Source organism: Esox lucius, chromosome 21, assembly GCF_011004845.1.
Source record: "Esox lucius isolate fEsoLuc1 chromosome 21, fEsoLuc1.pri, whole genome shotgun sequence".
Taxonomy (NCBI): domain Eukaryota; kingdom Metazoa; phylum Chordata; class Actinopteri; order Esociformes; family Esocidae; genus Esox; species Esox lucius.
Window position 1 is genome coordinate 13,332,968 of NC_047589.1, and position 23,842 is coordinate 13,356,809.

Here is a 23,842-nt window from a genome sequence, read left to right on the forward strand (position 1 = left end):
GAATAAGTGATGTCTCTATTTCTCTATGTGCTCAGTAATGTTCGAGCAGAGGAACTGGCTCTAGTGTAAAAATGAAGCCATTTGCCAGTGAGTGGTTTGTACTTGTGCTTAACGAACCCAAGGCTAGAAAACTCCCCAAAGGTAAACAGTAGTCTTATAACCAAGAAAGCACACACACTCACACACACAATCTTGTTTCTATATGTTAGTGAGGTCAAACATTTTTTTAAATATAAAAACACATTTTCCCCAACCTCTAAACTTAAAACTATCTCTAACCCTTAGCCTAACCTTAACCCTAACCACTTTACAATACAAACCTAATTACATCCAGCATGCCTTCTTTGACATACATCTTTTGTTTAATTCCAAAAAACAACATATGCTTATCAATCAGAGCCTTCTTCAATCTCCACCAACATTTTAACTTCTACTGTTACAAAAGTGACCTGCGGGCTGGTAGATATTTCACTATATCTCACCTAAAGCCTGCACTTCATTTCACAGCCAGAACATTAGGTTATCAAAAATAAACATTTGTAACACTGAGAGTGCTGGTAATCTCAGCAATCACAAAAGGCCTGGTAGGCCAAGGGAAAACGCTATACTGGATGACTGAAGAAAACGTTCCATAACATCTGACAAATCAACATCACTCCAGGAGGCAGGCCTGGATATGTCAGTCACTTCCATCCACAGGAGACTTCACCAGCAGGCCTAGATTTAAAAAACTGATCACCAGGTTAAAGTATGAAAAAGAGTCTATGTAGTACGAAAAATGTAACAGATGAGAAAAATATGAATACTGCCTTTCATTTGTATAATTTGAACATTAATTTGCCCCAATAGTTTTGATGCCCTGATATAAAGGGACGACAGTACATTTAAAAAAAGTGTTTGTCATTTGTTAATAGTGATACCAAAGACACAGTTTCCTCATTGTATAAACAGTGTACATAATCCAGTTTTATGGTTTCTTATTGTACATGGTACTAGTTGGCAGAACTTTGCACATTCTGACTCTACTACCAATGCTCTACTCTTTATTGATTCACTCATAAAAGGGTTCTTCCAGGATGTGAAAAGTGAAAAGGTGTCCAATTTCAATCGTATTCGTTTCTCATTATTTTAATTAGAGAAGCTTTTTTATTATTGACTGTATGAGCTAAGCTGGCACATCCAGTGCTCTGAAACTATGATGTTTTTCGGTATTTATATGATACTGCCTTTTCCTAGTCCTCCTGTCTCTTTTGAACACCTGGTTCTCAACAGGAGTGCCTACAGTAGGCCACCAAAGGGCCACAGAGAGCTGTGAAGTGGACAGATCATGATAAATGTAATTATTCATACAATTTATTAAATAAATTACACACATAGCACCTAAAATACAATATTGCGCTTGCTGGCAGTCAAGGCATGCTTTCAGATGGATACTGTGACTTCTCTCACAAGTCTCTTTGTTTGAGTGCCGAGTTTTTAGAGACTGCCTTTTCTTGGCAGTGCTTGGTTGGAGTAATGCAGCTTCCACCTCCTTGATTATTTATCCAACTGTGCTCAGTGGAATGTCGAAACACTTGGACACGTTTTACCCTTTTTCTAATCCATGCATGTATATGTCTTTATCTCTAACTCATGTGAAATGCTGTTTTTTCCTCATTTTACCACAGATTCACAGCCATACCAATGGTCCTTCAACAAGTCTGATTTGTATCCATAAAATGTGCCAGCTCCTTTAATGGTTCACAGATGGAGGCCAATGGTGAGGTAATTGCATCCTCATTAGGGCAATTTCTTTCATATGTGTCAACTGGGAGCTTCCACCGCATCTTATAAATATTTTCCAACATTAGACCAATTTCATCTTACAATCATTTATTTTGAATGTTTGCCAGTGAGAATGTTAGCTACCACCTCGCAACTCTTACCCAACCATTTCATTTCTCTGTCCAAGGTTGCCTCTTAAAATGTGTTTACAACATGAAATTCTTTCTCTCTGAAAACAAATAATAGACTTTGAATTCATGGACAGCCTAAATACCCAAACCTTTGTGGATGACACGTCAAAGATCTTTCCCCGCATTGAACACATTGTTTCCAGAAATCAGCAGCATTCCTCATTCTGAGTGAGCAGTTACTGTAATCACTATGTGACAGTCTTAAAAAGATTTTTAAAGAAGCCAAATCATAAGCAAAGTAGGATGATGGAACAAGCTATTTTCTTTTTTAGAGAGACAATAAAAGCAATTTTAGCAAAAATAAGCCATATCTCAGATAAAGGGATACCGGTATATGTTTGTTTTTTTACACCTTGGAGGCAAAAAGGTTGAGAACCAATGGCCAATAGAGTACCAGAGATATGACATTCAGATATGCTATGAATATGATTACCTAGAATCTTACCCTGATCCTTAGCTTTCCTGGGTTTCCCTCTATCATACAGCTGTCTTTCTCTGCCTCTCTATCAACCTGCACTGACCCCCAATCTCTACCTCTCGCTCTTTCATCCCTATCTTGCCGATATTTTGATACTGCAAGTCTGTGTTAAAAAAGCTTTAAGTGTGTGTTGTCATTTCAGGCTGTCAATTACTATACTTATTAATAGACTGAGTAGAGATTGGAGGGGTGGAAATCTTGAAACATTGATTTGGTATTGAATCTGCTACAGAAAACTACTGTTGTCTGTATTAAGGAAGTTTTTCGACAGTGAAGAGAGGTGCTCCATGCTTTGATTGAATTTAAACTGAATTTCATACATATGAAATATCAAGTAGATGAATATGTGACAATCACACGTGACAACTGTGAAGGTGGCAACCGATTGGCGACAGAAATGGTGACAATTTCATATCAACAGACATGGGGCCAGAAAATTCAAGAATTACTTGAATTAGCCCAAACCCAGGCCCGACCCAACATCACATGAATATATTGGGCTTGAACCCTAAAAAAGCCTGATAAAAAAGTCACAACTTTTCCATCGTCCATCTTGCTAAAACCGCAGAGACTGCAGCAAGCGAGCGTATGGAGAGAGAGGCGAAATCTTGCCATATAAAAGAGGGGAAAAAAATATAAATTTGAATATAATTAACACCTGTTGATTTGGGCAATATATAACATGCATAGCCTATATACACTGCTCAAAAAATTCCATTGTGTAATTCGCTGAGAACAATATGACATAACAACAAAATCACCAACCGATTGGTTGTGTACATTTCAAATACGGCAACTCATGATGTGACTCAGTAGTGTGTATGGCCCCCACATGCCTGTATGCACTCCTGACAATGTCTGGGCATGCTCCTGATGAGACGGCGGATGGTGTCCTGGGGGATCTCCTCCTAGACCTGGATCTAGGCATCAGTGAGCTCCTGAGCAGTCTGTGATGCTACTTGGCAGCGTCGTATGCACTGATACATAAGGTCCCAGAGGTTCTCATTTGGATTCAGGTCTGGGGAACCTGAGGGCCAGTCAGTGGCATCAATGCGTTCGTCATTCAGGAACTGCCTACTCACTCTGGCCAGATGAGGCTGGGCATTGACTTGCACCAGGAGGAACCCAGGGCCCACTGCACCAGCGTAAGATCTGAGGATTTCATCCCAGTACCTAACAGCAGTCAGGGTACCGTTGGCTAATATGTCGAGGTCTGTGTGACACTCGAAGGATATGCCTCACCAGACAATCACTGACCCACCGCCAAACCGGTCATGCTGGATGATGTTGCAGGCAGCATAATGTTCACCACGGCATCTCCAGACTTTCACGTCTCGTCTGTCACATGCTCATTGTGAACCAGCTCTCACCTGTAAAAAGAATGGGGCGCCAAAGACGGACCTGCCAACTCTAGTGTTTTCTGGCAAATGCCAATCGAGCTGCATGGTGCTGAGCTGTGAGCACAGTTCCCTCATGCCACCCTCATGGAGTCTGTTTCTGACAGTTTAGTCAGAAACAGGCACACAGTAGGTCGCTAGAGGGCATTTTGCTCTCTGGCAGTGCTCATCCTGTTCCTCCTTGCAAAAAAGAGCAGATACCAGTCATACTACTGGGTTGATGCCCTTCTACAGCCCTGTCTAGCTCTCCTCGTGTAACAGCGCATCTCCTGGTATCTCCTCCATGCTCTTGAGACTGTACTGGGGGACACAGCAAACCTTCTTACAACAGCACATATGGATGTGCCATCCTGGAGGAGCTGGACTACCTGTGTGACCTGAATGGGCTGCAGGTGCCACTTCATGCTACCAGTCGTGACAAGGGATTCTAGCAAAATGCAAAACCTAATGCAAATCAGTCAGGTAATGAGAGAGCAATTGTCTGTGGCCACAACCTGCCAAACCATTCCCTTTTTGGGGGTTGTCTTGCTGTTGCCACTCCAGTGCACCTGTTGTCACTTTCACGACATTGATGACATTGATTCACAATTGCTTATGCTTCCTAACTGGACAGATTGATATCCCTGAAGTTTAATTGACTTGGTGTTATACTGTGACGAGGACGTGTTCCCTTAATTTTTTTGAGCAGTCATTTCGGAAATTTTTCTCAGCATGGTTTACGCTGTTTAAAATGGTCCGGAAAACGTACATTCATTAATCTATCTCAACAGATACTGTATGGGTCTCAACATGCTTGCTCATGTTTCTTCTTCGTGATCTCTATGATATTTCCATTGATTATCAGTGCTAGAACTGGAAATTATTTGGGAGAAAAGGGTTGTTTTTATCTATTATTATGGTTAGGTTCGCCAGTGGAAATGGTTTTAAAAATGTATACTTGTGCATTAACTGCACCCATGAATTAACCGCTGTGGTTGAAAATGTTTTCAAAATCAGTGTATAAAAAGGTTTTATAAATGTTGCTTGACATAATTTTGTGCAATTATTCTTCAGTACAATCAATATTACTGAACGTGTAGAAAATCAAAATCGTGCTGTATTGGAATCTAAGTCAGTTTTCGCATCCAGAGTCCAGAGTCTATAGGCTCAATCCAGATCAGCTGCTCAACCTGGTGGACAAAGCCAGGGTCCAAAATGTTGATCTTCCATAGTTCTTACATGTTCTCCAATGATTACAAAGTTAACACAATCTTTTATGCCCTTGTATGGGATATTCCAACCTATGACCCAAGGGTCTATTCAGAGAGTACTATGACAGTCACATACACAGTTCCTTGTTCATGGATCACAAGTGGACAGAAGCTAACACCAGGGACAGTCAGGTGTGCTGGAGCCAGTGACAGCAGGAGTCATCAGGCAGCAACTAGATCTGCAGCACAACCACGGGAACTATGGACAGGTAGGATTCATCAGGCCAGGTAGTCTTGAGGGTGAGCCAAGGGACAGCATTCCTTGGATGCAAAAAGATACCTCAGCATTTAATTCAGACAGACCCAAGTCCCTATCACATGAACCAATGCATTATAAAACCAGACACTGAGATGGGGGGTGGGGGGTGGAAACAATGTGGCCCTAAACAAAGATAGCCCCTGGACCAGGGCAACCAGGGAGGAAATGACTCCACTTTACCAAGCACCAGACCAAAAGGACACCAACCTACTGCAAACTCCCAGAGAGAGGGCCGAGTGTACGTAGTCCACCGAGTTCACTCCCATTGCGAGCCAGTGACTCTGGCTTACTCTTCATTGCAATATTGAGAAAAGTACCTGTGAAAAGTGAAGTGCCAATAAAGTAATCAGTGAACAGAAAAACAAGATGCGTCGCTGTCAGCGCTATAGTGTCCTCTCAGTCTATCCATGGGTAGTATAACAATATTATACAGAACGTCTTTCTTTGTGTCGTTTCATATAAGGACTGAATGAAAATGGCAAATGAAGCAAAGCACCATTCCTAGGCATTGTGTTCTATAAACAAAGGGGGAGAATTGAACAGCACATGCATTATCAGAAAAGGGCATAGTTTGTCACACCTATTGGCATCAAACTAACAGTTTAGAAGGGCATATTGCCCCAGGTCCGACACAGAGGATTTTTACATTAGTCAGACATCTTCACTTTCTCCACATGTTGTTGTTTTAAACTTCATTATAATTAAATAAGAAATAACTGGTTTCAATCTGGACACAATACCCCAAAAGGACAAAGCGAAAATACGTTTTTAGGAATATGGGCCAATTTAATAGAATCTTCTTAGAGCTGGCTCTCTGGCAAGACTAAGTAACTAAGCAAGAAGGGCCTTGGTCAAGAGTTGACCAAGAGCCAATGGCAAAGCGTCAGCGTTTTTATGCTGAGAACCTGGGAGAACCTGGCAGAAGGACATCTATCTCTGCACCACTCCATCAATCAGGCATTTATGGTAGAGTGGTTAGAGTAAAGCCACTGAGAGCAGGAGGAAAAATGCCTCTGTTCTGATGCGACCAAAATTTAGACCTTCCTTGAAGGAAACCTGATTAACAACACACAGGACCTCAGAAGATTTATCTTTAAGCACAGCAACCAGCCAAAGCTCAGAGCCAAGAAAAGGAGTGGCGCAGCCAAAGCCCTGACTTGAACCCTATTGAACATCAGCGGGGAGACCTGAAGATCTTTGTTTAATGATGCTCTCCATCTAAATTGGACATCGCTTGTGTGGAAACATGGAAGAAACAGCCCAAATACTGGTGTTCAAAGCAAATGGAAGCATTCCGAAGAAGAATCAAACTTGTGATCGCTTTCAGAAATGCTCCTATATAGGATTGAATGAAATAAAATGTTTTAATATTTATGTAAATAAGATATTTACATTTTTCAGATTCATTAAATTGCCATGCATTTCAAAAAACATGTTTTTGCTTTGTCGTTATGGGGTATTTTCTCTAGATTGATGGCAAAAAAAATCATATTAATTATAAATTACATATAACAACAAATGTGGAGAAAGTGTGGGGGTCTGAATAGTTTCCAAAGGAACTGTATTTTTCTGTAAACTAAGTGAAAGGCCCTGACTCCTGACTGCTATATTTATTACAAAGCTACGCTATACAGAAGATACCCGAGCTATATAATATATACATGTAAATATGTTTGATTGCATTTTGTACTGTTATCATTTGTTATATAAATATATTTTCTTTCATAATTGCAAGTGGCGGCCCTAAACAACCCGTCATCTCATTTATGCCTAGAACCGGTCCTGCATTTAAATAACATTTAACACATTAAACCCAAAATGGGACTTTAATGTAGGAAAAAAAGTAATTTGCACAAGTGCCAGACTGCATCTTTGTAAGCCTTTGTCAGTAAGTTATTTTGATATTTGCATTAACTTACTGTCAAAATGTTGCCAGTAACTTACATTCAAATTGCCCCAACCAGCAGTACATGCCAGAAATCTTCAGTGACTATTCTGTAGACAAAACGCAACATTACATGCTGATTTGCATTGTACTTTAGCAATATTGCTGGCATTGCATAATGGAGTTTTTGCTTTCAACTAGCTGTTTTTGCTGTCCAATGAGAGGGAATGCTAGTTATCTATTTATTTTCAGAAACACATTCCAGCTGCAAAGGACCCTGTACTATATAATTCATAGCTAGGCACCTATTGCAAGGTAAGACAACATTTCCTGTCACAGTTTCAGGTCTGTTATTATGTTACAGCATTTAAGAATAACTTTGTCTTTGAACTCAATAGCTGCTGGTTTTCAGGAAGAAACTAAAGAAACATTAACTGTACTGTCAACACATTGCAGTTAAGCATGAACATGCACAGACATTTCCTGACAGCACAGCACTGCACAGTCCTTACAGCAATTGTTTAACAAGCAGCACTACAGTATAAGCAGTGGGAACCGTCTGGGCCCTCTACGCCCTTCAGAGAGGGCCTAAGGATAGTTATAAATCTGTATATATTTGTATATATTAACTTGCAATTTTCTCTTAATTGATTTAATTTTTTTTGTCTTAATTGTAATGATCTTACTACTGAATCTATTCATTGGTAGTATCCTGATAGAAATTGTCAAGGCCCTCAGGATTCGAATAGAAGGCACCAGCCAACATTATTTACAGGTGACTTCAATTAGAGCAGCATTTTGGAATGACCAAATTCCCTGACCTTTCCCAGACTTTCACTGACTAAAAAGCTGAATTTCCATGACCTATAATGAACGGAAAAACAAGCAGCCTTTGTGCAGAGCACTGAGCAGACAAAAACCAGGCCACAGTATTTTAAACCCATCAATTTGCACGTTTTATTTACTAGTTCACAGACGTTCAGTACAAAACCAAGTTTTCACTGCTTAAACATACACCGATCAGCCATAACATTATGACCACTGATAGGTGAAGTGAATAACACTGATAATCTATATAAATATATACACCGATCAGCCATAACATTATGACCACTGACAGGTGAAGTGAATAACACTGATAATCTATATAAATATATACACCGATCAGCCATAACATTATGACCACTGACAGGTGAAGTGAATAACACTGATAATCTCGCACTGATAATCATATATATGTGTTAGAAGCAGGAAAAATGGGAACTGTTAGGATCTGAGCGACTCTGACAAGGGCCAAATTGTGATGGCTAGATGACTGTGTCAGAGCTCCAAAACTGTAGCCCTTGTGGGGTGTTCCCAGTCTTCAGTAGTCAATACCGATCAAAAGTGGTCCAAGGAAGGAAGGGTCATGGACGAGCAAGGCTCATTGATGCGCGTGGGGAGCGAAGTCTGGCCCATCTGTTCCAATCCAACAGATGAGCTACTGTAGCTCAAATTGCTTAAAGAAAGGTGTCAGAACACACAGTGGATTGCAGTTTGTTGTGTATGTGCCTACAATTGGCATGTGAGCATCAGAACTGGACCACAGAGCAATGGAAGAAGGTGGCCTGGTCTGGTGAATCATTTTCTCTTTTACATCACGTGGATGGCAGGGTGCGAGTGCATCGCTTACCTGGCGAACAGGTGGCACCAGGATGATCGAGGTTAATTGGATTAATTGGAATGACTGAATATCTGACAGACCTTTAGCGTGTAGAAATGTAACAGTTGTAACATATTGAAGTAAAAAGCAATGGTTTAGAAACCCATTTCCAAAACCACTGTAGCCTACACAACCCATAAGGTAAAATGCGAATTCAGTTTTTGGCCAGCTATGTAAACTCTAACATTGATTGATCCTGCAAAAGGTGTTGATTATAGGCTATTCCTATTTGTTTTCCAATGCCTCTTAATATGAAAGTAATCTAAAGATAATCAAAATAATCAGATTACGTTACTGAGTTTAAGTAATCAAAAAGGTACATTACTGATTACAAATGTGGACAGGTAACTTCTAACTGTAACAGATTACATTTAAAGAGTAACCTACCCAACCCTGACCATCTACCTAAGCATTGTTGCAGACCATGGCATTGGCCTCTTTCAGCAGGATAATGCGCCCTGCCACAAAGCAAAAATTACGATGTGTAATTCTAGGATTAGACCTGTGAGATAATGTAGGTCTGCATGCAGTGTAAGTTTATTTTCAATATCACTGGTATCCATATCACTGGAACATACTCTGAACAAAATAATTAATGCAACACTTTTGTTTTTGCCCCCATTTATCATGAGCTGAATTCAAAGATCTAAGACCTTCTCTATGTACATAAAAGTCCTATTTCTCTCTAATATTGTTCACAAATCTGTCTAAATCTGTGTTAGTGAGCACTTCTCCTTTGCCGAGATAATCCATCCACCTCACAGGTGTGGCATATCAAGATGCTGATTAGACAGCATGATTATTGCACAGGTGTGCCTTAGGCTGGCCACAATAAAAGGCCACTCTAATATGTGCAGTTCCATCACACAGCACAATGCCACTGATGTCGCAAGTTTTGAGGGAGTGTGCAATTGGCATGCTGACTGCAGCAATGTCCACCAGCATAGGCGCCGATTTATGTTTTCCTCCGTGAGTGCTCATAGGCGTACTGGCAGACTGGTGGTCTGGCACACGTGGGTGCTCGTGCTCAGTATTTTCGTGGGTGCTCGCTATTTTCCGTGGGTGCTCGAGCCCCGGAGCACCCACGGTATCGGCGCCTATGTCCACCAGAGCTGTTGCCCTTGAATTGAATATTAATTTCTCTACCATAATCCATCCGTTTCAGAGAATTTGGCTGAAATTGGGCAATGTTCTACTGAAAAAACCTTGGGTCCTGCCATTCCTGCCATTGACTTGGCCTCCAAATTCCCCAGATCTCAATCCAGTCGAGCATCTATAGGATGTGCTGGACAAACAAGTCAGATCCATGGAGGCCCCACCTTGCAACTTACAGGACTTAAAGGATCTGCTGCTAACGTCTTGGTGCCAGATACTACAGCCCACCTTCAGAGGTTTATTGGAGTCCATGCCTCGACGTATCAGGGCTGTTTTGGCAGCAAAAGGGGGACCTACACAATATTAGGCAGGTGGTCATAAATGTTATGGCTGATTGGTGTAATACACAATCATCATCATTAAGATGATGCTCCTGTTGGCTTCATGAAGGTAGTATGCTTCTTATTGTTTGCGTGGCTGGTTTTTCCTGGCACTGAAGTGATTGCCAGTTGACAAGCGGGAAGGGGATAAATGGAAATTAAGTAGCGTAACCATAACAATACGCAATACAGGAAATGTGTGAAATAATCAGATAAAGAATACTGCATGGAAAATACATTTTGAGAAATGGCAACTAAAATTTCAACATGCTACAAAATTCCCTGATTTCTTTTCTGTCAAAGTCATGAAAAATTACAAATGGTAATCATAATGGAGAGTGGACTTTTTGTTTTCATCTACAGCTGTCTTTTTGTTGCGATATCTTGTTCATATCATGTTGAATACAATGTGTAAAATATTATTTCAACGTTAGATCACTGGTTCTGTGGTAAAAGCAAAGGTAATGACATTGTAATAGGAAGTACTGGGTGGATGACATTTTGTGTTGTGCATTTTTTTATTGTTGAATACTGGACATAGAATACAACTTTTTTTTTTTTTTATCTCTGACAGCATATACTGTCCATGGTCTTGAAACAATGCAAGTAGTTGTGTGGTTGAATTTATTCTGCCACTATTTGAGTGACTGTTTTGACAAATGTTTATTTGAAATGACACAGCTGTATTTCCTTCTAATGTGGTTCCTACTATTGATATTTGCAATCGTTGTGTATGTTTGCTGTTTCTGTGAGCCACAGCCGAGGCGTGGCTTAGGACCGTTTGACTCAGTCTTCAAATAATTCTCTTGCATAGGTCTGCAAAGAAAGGACTCAAGTCATGCTCTGTATACACAGGCATCCAAGTTCTTTATCTATAAGTATGACGTCAGATTGTTTTCCATTACTAAGTGGCCTAGCTCGAATAGTCATGGTTCGCCACTGACTATAAGAGGTACTCAGTCTTCAGCAGTATAACAGTAAACCACCAAAACTCATATGTAATTTCCACTGATGGTTGGCAGACATACGATATGTATGTTTTAGACCATGAACCCAAATTTGCCATTAGTCCCCACTAACACATGACCCTCATCTACAATTCCAAGGTGGAAATCTTACAGGCTGCCCAATGCTAATCGTTTCATTGGTCTTTTGATCAATTTCAATCAGTTTTTATGTTGATGAAGAAATACACTTAAAAAATAAATATATATGAAATCAGTGATGAGAGCATAGATTTATAGATGAGTGCAGATATAATATAAATAAATGTATAGGGGAATTCTACAGGTTTCGTGGTGTAACAGAAGGATGGGATCCCAAACTATTCTAAAATAACATCAGCAAAGGCATTAAATGGTATTGAGGGCATTTTAAGCAGAATTTATTTGAATGTCTAAAGTGTGGGAAAACAGTTTAAATCAGTTATTGACACGGACATGGTGGCATAGCAGATAGATCGAAATGTAATGAATGCTTCAATCATGATTGAAAGATTCCAGATGAGGACCTGGTGAAAAACACTGTAAGAATAAAGAAATTATTTAAATAAAAAACAACATATTTTAAAAATACTAAATGTGTATCATAATATCTCATATGTCAGAACAATTTACATATTTAAAGAGTTTACTCACCTTTTGAAAAAAAGCTTTTGTTTATGGAAAAGCTGAAATAAAGTGAGACCTTTTTGTGAACAATAACATTTAATTGAAAAACATAGATGCGTAGGTTTAAAAAGACAAACATAAAATATGTGTAAATGCCTTGCTTACAAAACTACTACTTTGTGGAAGTACTTTAGGTAATGAGCCATCACACCTCACAGCTCAGGCCTGTGGAGAATATACACAAATTGTTTTTTGTATGTAGGGAGTGCCCGTATCCTACCAGAAATTCCTGCAGCTCCTTCAATTTGTCTGTCATGTTTAAATCTGGTACCAGTAAACACCAAACATTATAAAAGGTGTGTAGAATTATGCAACCTAGGTATTGACTGTTAAGGTTAATAGCTAATATTATTTACATGTATTCTTTGCTTAAATATTGTCTTATTGAAGGTAAAAAAAGGTCTGTTATTATTTTTCTTGTTTTTTGTCTTTAAATAAACAAAGCTACAGTACATTTTGAATAAAAGTGTGTGAACTTTTTTTATCACTGCACTGTATTCTCTGTTCACCCAGACTTTTACATGGAATTGTGCTTTAGAGAAAGAATTGTGTACATTGTGAGCATATAAGACAATGAGATAATGTTATATTATATGTGTATCTACGTGGATGTGCTGTTGGAAGATGAACATTTATTTGAGTACAGGATATTGCAGCTGTGAAGTTTACAGCTTGGAGTTGTGGAGCGCATACTCCTATTCATCTCTATGCGACAGATGGCCATTTTCAGAAGGCCACAGCTCTGGGAAATAAACTGTTCAGGTGGCTGGATTTTTCGTTCATGATTGACCTTTACAGCCTGCCTGACCTCCGCATGCCAGAGGACCCTTTATGAGACACTGTGTGTCTGAAATGGGAGGGGTCAGCCATGATCTTTCCTGTACGCTTCCTTGCCCTGGAGTCATGTCGGAGGGCAGGTGGCAGTTGATGACCCTTTTTCAGACCATACAATGCAGCGGGCAGACACAAGCACAAACTAGACAGTGATGGAAGAGGTGATGACGATAGACTCACTTTGATGGGTTAAGCAGACCCGTACATATTATGTAGTACTTTAAGTGTTCCCAAACAGCTCAAATGTAGTGCACTAAGGACAGTATGCAATGCAACTGTTACAACATACACTGGGATTCATCCTTTCTCTTTCCTCGTCTTTATTAGCAACGTGGCCTCATGGACATTCAAGGAGAACTGCTTATAAGCTGCTTTGTGGTTTGTTGGAATGATTCAGATATGTTCTGCGATAGGGAGAAGCAGATACAACAAACAAAGATAGTCGCAACAACAGAAAGAGACATTTCCCAGTTTGACAGACATGCGAATACTGTGTGCATTGTTGGAGATGTGGAATGGAAGCATTTTCTGTCTCAAAGTGAATGACCATTTGCTCAATGCCTCCATTAAAAATCCATCTGTGGAAGTGGGTTAGAGTGGAGCGCTTTGGACAAAATCCCCCCTAATGGGAAGTGCGGTCTGGGTAGCTAGTTGTCCTGAATGAGTTCTCTCTTCTCTGCCAACATGCCTAATTTGCCTAATGAGTGCATTCTCTGTCTCAACCCCCCCTCCCTGCCCCCCCCTCCCCCCCCGCACACTCTCTGCCTCTCTCTTTTTTCTATCGCCCGTTTCTTGTTCCAGACAACACGGCCAGCATTAGCACGCGACGGAGGCGGTTCAGTCAGCTGGTTCAAGAGCTGTACGAGCTACCCGTCGTGGTGTGGGACGGCGGGGAACCTGAGCTGAGCAGCACCAGCACCTTAACCCTGCGGGTCTGCCCGTGCCAGCGAGGCGGGAGGCTGCAGACGTGCCAGGACAAGATGGGCCTCCTCTCCTCGGCAGGCCTCAGCACAGGGGCCCTGATAGCCATCCTGCTGTGCATAGTTATATTGCTGGGTAGGTGTTGTCAAGCGTCTGGGTAAAGTCAAAACCGAGGGGGAGGGAACGAGTGTATCGACAGGCGTCACCACCGAAGAGGCACATTGGTGGTGGATGATAAAGGATACTGGTGCAAATCTGGGCGTTGTTGTGGAACACCTGGGTGACGTCTTATCTAAGGGGAAATATGGCGAAGGTATGGTGAACGGTAGGGAAGAGATCAGAAGGACGGGGAAAGGGCAGGGTAGTGGAGAAGGAGAGGGATGAATGAGAAGACGAAGAAGGACAGAATGAAGGAGGATAATGAGAAATTCAAAATGATGGCGATGTGGAGAACACTGAGTGAGTGAGAGTGGGCCAGACGGGTGGATGGATGCCTAGACTAATAGGGGAAGAGAAAGGCCAAGGAGACATGAGCGAGCCGCGACGTTGTGTTACCTATCCAGGGATTTGAAAATATTTTCTGTTTACGACATTGATACATTATTTTGGGTACATGAATGTGAATATGTTATGTAGTAAATGCTTCGTCTTCAGAGATCCATGAGAATTCATTAAAGTTACCACAGAAAACAACCCACCACTTTTCCTTCAGCAAAAGGGGATACGACACTGTTACCCTGGCCAAATGCTAACAAACAGCCTCCCTAGAGCAAATAGAACAGCAGTAGGACAGGAGAGAGAGCGTATATAATTAACAGAATCAGCCATCACACACTCACCCCTCTCCCTTGATTGTCCACGGACATCGGTGCATGAAGGTAATGCATATTCATAACAACAGTCTCACCACGGTTATGCCAGAGTCTGAACAACTAGAGGCCTTAATCAGTGTTTGGAGCAAATACATGGACTGCACCTGCATGTTATATCATCTGAAGGAGAAAAATAGAGAGGGGAGAGAAGGAGAGACTGAGAAAGAGAAAAAAAAGGAGTATTTTGTGAGAGAAAGCGAGAAGCATCTGGATACCTATGTATAGGGCTTATCGGGAGACTGTGGCTGCTGTAGGAAGATTTTGATAAGGAACCAGCATTCGGGCAGACAGCTGTTTAATGCTTGAACACGGGAGTGGGAGTGATTGTGAGAGTGAGAGAGAGAGTGCTGGATGGACGGGCCTTTGGAATGACAGAGACAGGGAGTCAGGTGTCTAACAAATGCAATGTGTGTATACGTTTTTTAGCTTTATTTTTTAGAAGGAAGTCAGTCTGAGACCTACTGTAGGTTTATGTCTCAGCAAATAAAACGTACAAATATGAAAAACTGTCAACCTTGAACAATGACAGCATTTGAAACATTTAGCTTAAGGTTACTCTGCTAAATAATCCATGAGTAATGTATATAGTAGACAAGTTGATTTATCTATCTCTAAATGACCCGGCATTGTCTTTAAGACTAACCCGTCTTGAAATACATTCTTTCTAGATAGGTAGCTGCTGATATTTCGATGTATTTTTTTATCAAGATTGGAAGTTTGGATGTTTTTGCATGAAAAGGTTGCATGCAAACATCAACACATGTCTGACCCTTCTGGAAACCAGAGCCCCAGGCAACCAAAGTTTGCACTTTGCATGTTTGTGCTTAAAAGAGTGACACAATTTTGTTCTATAAATGAAACCCATTCTAATCCTCAACTTCTTCACCAACTCAGTAATGTGTGTTTAGAAAGAGATTTTCACCTAATTAAGTCCCAAGAAATTTGTAGGAGGGAACACATTCTATAACAGAACCGTAATGTTGAGATTATCTAACTGTTGATTGGATAATTCTATATATTTCATTTACTTGCATTTTGCATCCGTTACAATCCATAAGTGAATGTTGTAGCAGTTCATCAGAATTTAGAATGCAAGATATGGAGCTGCAGCAAACAATTCTGTCATAAGCATAGACATTTAAATTAAAAATATCTAATTTCATATATACGGAGTGAACAACAAGGGAACCAAATTTTAACCCAAGCTCATTTATTTTATTTGATCGTATTTTCTTTTTTCCTAGAAAACAATATACAATAATCTGTCACAGTAGCCTGGGTTTTATCACTAGGTACTAGATTCTCTGGTATGCTGAAACCAATACAGTCGCAGGGACTGGGAGACTAGTCAGGATTGAAGAAAAGAGTAGTTAAGTACAGACAGATTTTTGATGAAAATCTGCTCCAAAATGTTCAGGTCTTAAGACTGGAGCAAAGGTTCACCTTGCAGCAGGGCAATGACCCTAAGCACACTGCCAAGACAACACAGGAGTAGCTTTGGGAAAAGTGTGTGAACTTCCAAGCCACTTATGTAAATTTACTTTTTCAGATTTTTTGATATAATTTTAAAAATGTTTAAAACATCACTGCAAGGACACACATTTTAGAAGATACATTTCACAAATAATTAACAGTGATGTTATATAATTTGTGTTATTTTGTGGCAAAAAAAAACTGGACCCCCTCTCTTTTCCATCAATGTCATGAAAAAAAAAAACTGATCATCTCTCCTCAAACAATTCATGACAGGGCAAGCAAAGTCTTTCAGTAATTTCCTGATTGCTAACATTCAGTTCATTGAATTTCAAGAATATGGTGTGGTTTTCAAACAAAAAGGTCAATGTCCTGAAGTGGCCCACTCAAAGTCCAGACCTGATTCTAACTGAGAATACAGTACATGGAAAGAGTTAGCAGTTGCTGTTCATCAAAGGTCCCACTTGAGCTTGAGTAGTTTAACAAAAAAGAATGGACAGATATTTTCCATTGGACGCCTAAATGTGAGTTGAGAATTTGATAGATTTTTCTGATTGAGATATGCGGCAATTGCTTGTGTATGTTGGCTGGTTTTTATTGCCAATTGTTATTTCCAAGCTACTGTATGTGATGAATCATTTCATTTCTATAATTGTTTTTGATAGGGTATTGCTTCTCATTGTAGATTCAACTGGATTTAGGCACAAAAAAATATATATTTATGATAGTCTTTGTACTTTAGAAATTCAGAAATATTTTGCCATCCATATTATGCATTTCTTTGGTTTTCAAGATTAGATTTCCACCGGTTGATTCTTCTCTGCTTTGAAATTCAAATGTATCTGTGGTTAAAGTTGCAGGTGCTTGCAATAAGAACATAATTAATTCAACCAGATTCAAAAGAGAGAAGGACTCATTCTCTTCTCTTATGTCACTGTGTGTATGACGATGAGCATAGAAAGAAGAAAGAAAACCAGAGAATTGTATAAGGAGGTCAGACAGAAGATTGTAGCCAAGTAGGGATAGACAGAAAACAGTCTCATCTGTCTACAGGAGTTTGTCCCAGCTAGATTGTGGCATATTCAGGACAGACAAATTAAAGTGTTTTGCTAAAACACGCTATCTACTGTATATGTTTACATTACAAAATTAAGCTTTCAAGGACAACATCTTCCCCACCATCAAACATACAGTGGATATAAAAAGTCTACACACCCCTGTTAAAATGCCAGGTTCTTGTGATGTAAAAGAATGAGACAAAGATAAATCAGAACTTTTTCCACCTTTAATGTGACCCATAACGTGAACAATTCATTTGAAAAACAAACTGAAATCTTTGACGGGGAAAAAAAAACTGCATAGGTGTGCACACCCTTAAACTAATACTTTGTTGAAGCACCTTTTGATTTTTTTTACAGCACTCAGTCTTTTTGGGTAGGAGTCTATTAGCATGGCACATTTTGACCTGGCAATATTTGCCCACTCTTCTTTGCAAAAGCGCTCCAAATCTGTCAGATTGCGAGGACATCTCCTGTGCACAGGCCTCTTCAGATCACCCCACAGATGTTCAATTGGATTCACGTCTGGGCTCTGGCTGGGTGAAGACATGTTCTTCTGGTGAAGACATGCTTTTGTGTGTGCTTTGGGTCATTGTCGTGCTGAAAGTTAAACTTCCTCTTCATCTTCAGCTTTCTAACAGACGCCTGAAGGTGCCAAAATTGCTTGATATTTGGAACTGTTCATAATTCCCTCCACACAAGAAAAACAGCCCCAAAGCATGATGCTGCCACCAGCATGTGCAGTGTTGTTTTTGTGCCAAACATACATCATTTCATCAGACTATAACACATTTTCCCACATGCTTTTGGGGGACTGTTTTTGCAAACTTCAGCTAGGCTTGGATGTTTTCCTTTGTAAGAAAAGGGTTTCCGTCTTGCCACCCTACCCCATAGCCCATTCATATGAAGAATATGGGAGACTGTTGTCACATTTAGCACACAGCCAGTACTTCCACAGCCAGTGAATTCCTGCAGTTCCTTTAATGTTGTTGTAGGCCTCTTGGAAACCTCCCTGATCAGTTTTCTTCTCATCTTTTCATAGATTTTCGAGGGACATCCAGTTCTTGGTAATGTCTCTGTTGTGCCATATTTTCTCCACTTGATGATGACTGTCTTCAATGTGTTCCATGGTATATCTAATGCTTTGGAAATTATTTTGTACCTTTCGCCCGACTGATATCTTTCAACAGTGAGATCCCTCTGATGCTTTGGAAGCTCTCTGTGGACCATGGCTTTTGCTCTGAGATGCAACTGAGAAAATGTCAGGAAACAGCTGAACTTTATTTGTGATTAATCAGAGTCACTTTAAATGATGGCAGGTGTGTAATGATTTAACATGAGTTTGAATGAGATTGGTTAATTCTGAACACAGCCACATCCCCAGTTATAAGAGGGTGTGCACACTTATGGAACCAGGTTATTGAAAGTTTTTTTTTTTTTTTTTATGTGAATTGTTCACATTATAGGTCACATTAAAAGTGGAAAAAGTTCTGACATGATTTATCTTTGTCTCATTCTTTTACATCACAAAAAACTGGCATTTTAACAGGGGTGGGTAGACTTTTTATATCCACTGTAGAGAAGGTTCAGCCATGTTTTAGGGGTAATTTCCTGCCTCTGGCACTGGGCAGCTTGAACATTTGCATTGCATCATTAATGAATCTGAAAACCAAGGCATTTTGGAACGCAATGTTGAAAATAGGTCTTCCAAAACAATCGCAGCAAACACACTTCAAAAAGCACCCAGGAACGGTTCAAGACAAAATGTTAAACTGTTTGAAGAGGCCAGCAATGAGTTCAGATCTAAATCCTATCAGAAACCTGTGGCGAAATCTGTAAACCGCAACTGAAGGGCACCCATCAAATTTTGCACAACAAGTGTAGCCCAAGCTGCCAGTACGGAGGTGCTGTAAGGTCCTCCATGGCTATAGAAAGTGCATGATTGGTGTTATTTCTGACATTTTGAGCTTTTAGAGGATATATTACGACCACAAATAATGAGAGTTATTTGAAGAAAATATAAGGGTGCCAACACATTGTGCCACGACTATAATTCATGCTACAAAAAATAACAATATGATCATGCTCTTTTTTTGACACTTGTTGTGTCAAAGAAGGTAAAACAACACACATTGCGTGTTAATTGCATGATGTCAACTGCATGATGTCACAAGGCTTATTTTATTATAATAGACCAATTACGGTTTAGCTGGGGTGGACTCCTGACCATCAGACTGTCAAGTAATGTGTATGTAATATTAAAATGAGTTTCCAAGCGCCCACATGATCCAACTGAGCATTTCAAGGGCCAAAGGAAGCTGAGGGAAAAACATTATTAAAATCATTAAACACTGGCTTAATCGGCTTAGTCTACCAACCAATATCCTTCCACATTCCCCCACCTCTTGTGCACCGAGGCACCAATTGTTATGTTAACGTTGTGGGACAGCTGAGGGTATAGCACAGCTGAGCTTTCTTAATAGATACTGCAATGACTTGAAGCGCAACAAGTCAATTCTTTTTTTCATTAACACTTATGATAGAATTATGTTAGTACAGTAGCTAGCTAGCTAATTGAGGGAATATTGCATTTAGTGTTGTAGACTCAATTGTTTATCTTAGCTTGTCTTTAGAACTGGCTAGCTCAAGCTAAAGAATATAGTGTTTGTTTACATTATCAAACATAAATGGAAATACCGCCCCATTTGGGTCATGACTCAAAAGTGTTTTTATTTGATAGAATCATACTTAACTCAGTAAAGTAATTTGCACTATGGCAAACTTTGACTTTTTTTGTGCCAGACTCATATGCACTAAGTAATTGCAGGGGTAAGAGGTTTGACATGAAGAGATTATTAAAGAATAACATTATAATGACAGCTTTAGTGCAGTTTTTGCTGTTGTTCGGGAAACTCAATCTGACCGTGTTTCGCCGTCTGCCTTGTTGAGAGATTTCATGTGCCTGGTACCCAAAGGGCCTGAGAATTGCCGTCACCAAATAAGTGTTTTGGTAGCTACAGTGGTCCTAAAACCCAAAAATCTAATAGCTAATTTACTCATTGAATTTATATTAAAATAATGACATATGTTAGCTGAATAGAACATATGTTAGCAGATTGAGAATCTCTCTTCTCAATCTGCCAAACACTAATCTTCTACTCCACCTCTCCTTCTTCGGCACCTTTAATTCCTTTTCCCCTCCATGCACAGAACACAATTAATTGTTAAACACACCATTCATTGCTTTTACTTTTGTCAATTTGAATGAAAAAATGACATGAATGGTAACGCAAGCTGCATTGTCCATATACAACAGCTACTTAACATTATGAAGGAACATTTAACCTTTTGTTGTAGCTGCTTAGCTTGCTTTCATTTCACATGAAATAGCTATCTTGTTCTGGCTTAGTTATGTTATGGATAAGTGATTGCAGTAGCCTGGGGACAAGGTTAGGGTGGCTGCAAACAGTCTAACACCCATATAACAGCCCTGTCAAAACATTTTTTCACCTCAAAAAGCTCCAGGATCAAAGGACCAACATTTTAGTAATAGGCTATAGTCTGTATCGTACTATATTAGTCAATAGGGTGTTATTTGGAATGTGTCTTTACATTACAGTCAAAGTATCTAAAACAATATCATAAAACCAAGTGGAGAGGATGTTGTTATAGTGCTGGAATATTCCGTCATGCTCCACTTTCCACTCCTTTTGTATTTTGTCTGAATGTTTCTTTTTCTTGTGTCCCAAAAGACCATATTGCCTGTAAGGGCATTTACTTTGGATCGTAGAGCTGTAGGCCCTGATCAAAAGTAGTGCCCTATGCAGGAAACAAGGTACCATTTGGGATTCAAAGTATAATATAAGATTCTCATCAGCATCCTAGCAGCTTGCGTTCCCAGCATCATCACAGCTAATACTAAATCCAGCTAATGTGTATTATTGATTTAAAGCTCTGCAACACTTTTCTAGCTTTTGTGCCCCACTGGAGATTCAGGAATTATCAAGCATTCTGAAAGAGTGAATATGTCAGAGCATATGTTCCTAAATGGCACCCTTTTCCTTATACTGCATGTTGTATAACGCTTTTAACTAGTGCTCTACAGCAAGGGCCTGACCCTGTTCAAAAGGGCCTGACCCTGCCATTTTGGATGCAAACCTTTAATTCAATTAGCTGTTTATGTACATGTACATTTATTATGAATTAACAAACCCCACAGCAACACCACATGTAGAGCATAGCGTTAGCATGCCATCAGACTCGGATACTGTAGCGACACTTGACTGCAACTATAATGATGTGGTGATGTTAAATCAACCCTTTTGTTGACATTGTTTCCATCATTTTATTGGTTGATCGGTTGTGTTTTTGCTAGTCACTCTTCTTGCAGCAGTTCCAGTTCAGTGCTGTTTTCCACATCACTATTACTGTTGTTGTTGTTGCTTTTGACTCAGTCTCGGTCCTTGTCTTCCTCCAGCTATCGTGGTTCTTTTCATCACCCTACGGCGGAGCAAGAAGGAGCCCCTCGTCATCTCAGAAGAGGACATCCGTGAGAATGTGGTAACCTACGATGACGAGGGTGGCGGCGAAGAGGACACAGAGGCCTTCGACATCATTGCCCTGCGAAATCCTGCTGCCGCCGAAGAGCTCAAGTTCCGGCGGGACGTCCGGCCAGAGAGGGCCAGACAACGGAACGGGCCGAAAAGGGGATACGACAGTCCCCCAGAGCCGGACCAGGTGGACGTACAGGAGTTTATCAAACAGAGACTGGTGGAAGCGGATATGGACACCAGCGGGCCTCCATATGATTCCCTCCAGACGTACGCATTCGAGGGCCAAGGGTCTCCGACAGGTTCCATCAGTTCTCTTGACTCCCCAGGAACACATTCAGAACAGGATTATAACTACCTGGATGACTGGGGGCCTGAGTTTGAGAAACTGGCAGAACTTTATGGAGAGGATATGAACGCGGCAGAGACAGACATGGCAGTCGCGATGACAGCAGCGACCTAGCCTGTCAACGTCTGTCACGCGGCCTTGAAAACCAAAACTTCTCTTTCTCCCCCCATTCAATTGGTTTCAAAACAATAAAATTATTTGAATTGGTTCCAGCTGATCTACAATTACTGTTGACTTACTGACTGCCCCTTTTTTTTTCATGGATGTAATATGCAGAAGGGTTTAATCAGATTTTTGGGATGGAAAAGATATTAAGGATTAATGGAAAAATTATTTTCCCTGGTGTATATTTTTTATTGCTCAATAAAGTCCTGAATTCCATGAATGGATGTATGTGATACGAAGTGTAAACTTTCCTTTCTAACGAAATACACATTAATTATCTTACAGCAAAGTTATTATGCAAAGCTTTACATATACTCAATTAAAATTAGACTATCACTGGCACATTAGGACAAAATCATAATGTTTTATCTCATGACCACGACACACCAAAAGTATTAATGATAGTGCTGAGTATAAGTGTTTTTTAATGAAATTAATTCTGAAATAATGACATGAAGCTATCATTTTGCCTTTTCCTGACAGTGGATTGAATCAAGACAGACTAAAACAAATATTAAGAGGTCCGTATTACTTTACTTTTATTTTATTTATTCCAAGTTTCATCCTTGCTATTGCTGTGAGATAGCAGCTTATATCTCTGTGAAACCAGTCATCTTAGCTGAGCTGCTGGCCTACTGCTGATGTTGTCTGACAAAATTACTATTTCAGACATTCTTCAAAGTAACTTTTATACTTTTATGCCTGCTGAATACTAACTATAAATCACCTAGTAGATAGTATACAGTAGAGATACGTTGTGAAGCAGTACCTCTTTTAATTGTGCTTACTTTTCAGTCTTCTCTCTGTGTCTGTTCCTAAGATAAGGTGTGCAATTCATTATGGCAATTATAGTTAATTATTTCTAGTGCCAAACTATGTAGAAAATTAGAAACTCCCTACTATAGTCCATTGCACAGTTTGTGCTTGGTCTGATTTATCCAAAAAGAAAATACACACTAAGTAAAGACATTTAAATTTTTATTAATTCAACTAAATGTAGTTTTAATGACTGAACTGATATTGGTTCAGTTTTTTTGTATTAAAACAGAACTAACAATATGATCACAAAATAAACAGCATCATAAATATGTGCGCATATTTATCTTGCACTGTTGTTTGGGGACTTTGAGCCAGATAACAATACATTGCAAAGCAAGATGCTTAAGCCCTGAACTACACCCCAGGGATGCTCAACTGAGCCCTACCCAGTGCCAGCTCCAGCCTTCTTTGGGGGGGCCCTTTTCCCTAGAGGCCATGGTCTCCCTAGCAGTTGGGGGATAAATATACAGCAACTTTGCTGACAGCCTCAAAGGGCTAAATCACAACTTTATTTCCTTGATTATTCATTGTCTCTTTCTCAGAATGCATTTGTTGTTCTAAGAAAGAGATGATGAGGGAGGATGAGATAAAATACAAAGGAGTTTCATCCCTTTGAGTAAGCACTTTTCTGAGTCAGCTCTGTGTCTTAAATACATCACGGAGTTCCCACGAATATGCCCCAGTCCCTGTAACAGGCTAGCAACAAAAGAATGGTACAGTCTGGATCACT

The 23,842-nt window shown here is 40.0% G+C and overlaps 1 protein-coding gene across 5 annotated transcripts in view; it reads left to right on the forward strand.

Moving 5' to 3' along the window:
* Positions 1–22,516, forward strand: part of LOC105019405 (cadherin-18) — a 266,296-nt gene extending 243,780 nt beyond the window's left edge. For 4 of the 5 annotated variants that reach the window (XM_020041619.2, XM_010885567.3, XM_010885566.3 and 1 more), the window contains 2 exons: positions 13,707–13,961; positions 21,707–22,516. In XM_020041619.2, coding sequence (XP_019897178.1) covers positions 13,707–13,961; positions 21,707–22,242 — 791 coding nt within the window. In that variant the 3' untranslated portion in view covers positions 22,243–22,516. Of the gene's footprint in view, positions 1–1,667; positions 2,206–13,706; positions 13,962–21,706 lie in introns of those variants that run through there. The other variant, XM_034289192.1, reaches the window with a different exon arrangement.
* The last annotated feature ends 1,326 nt before the right edge of the window (positions 22,517–23,842 follow it).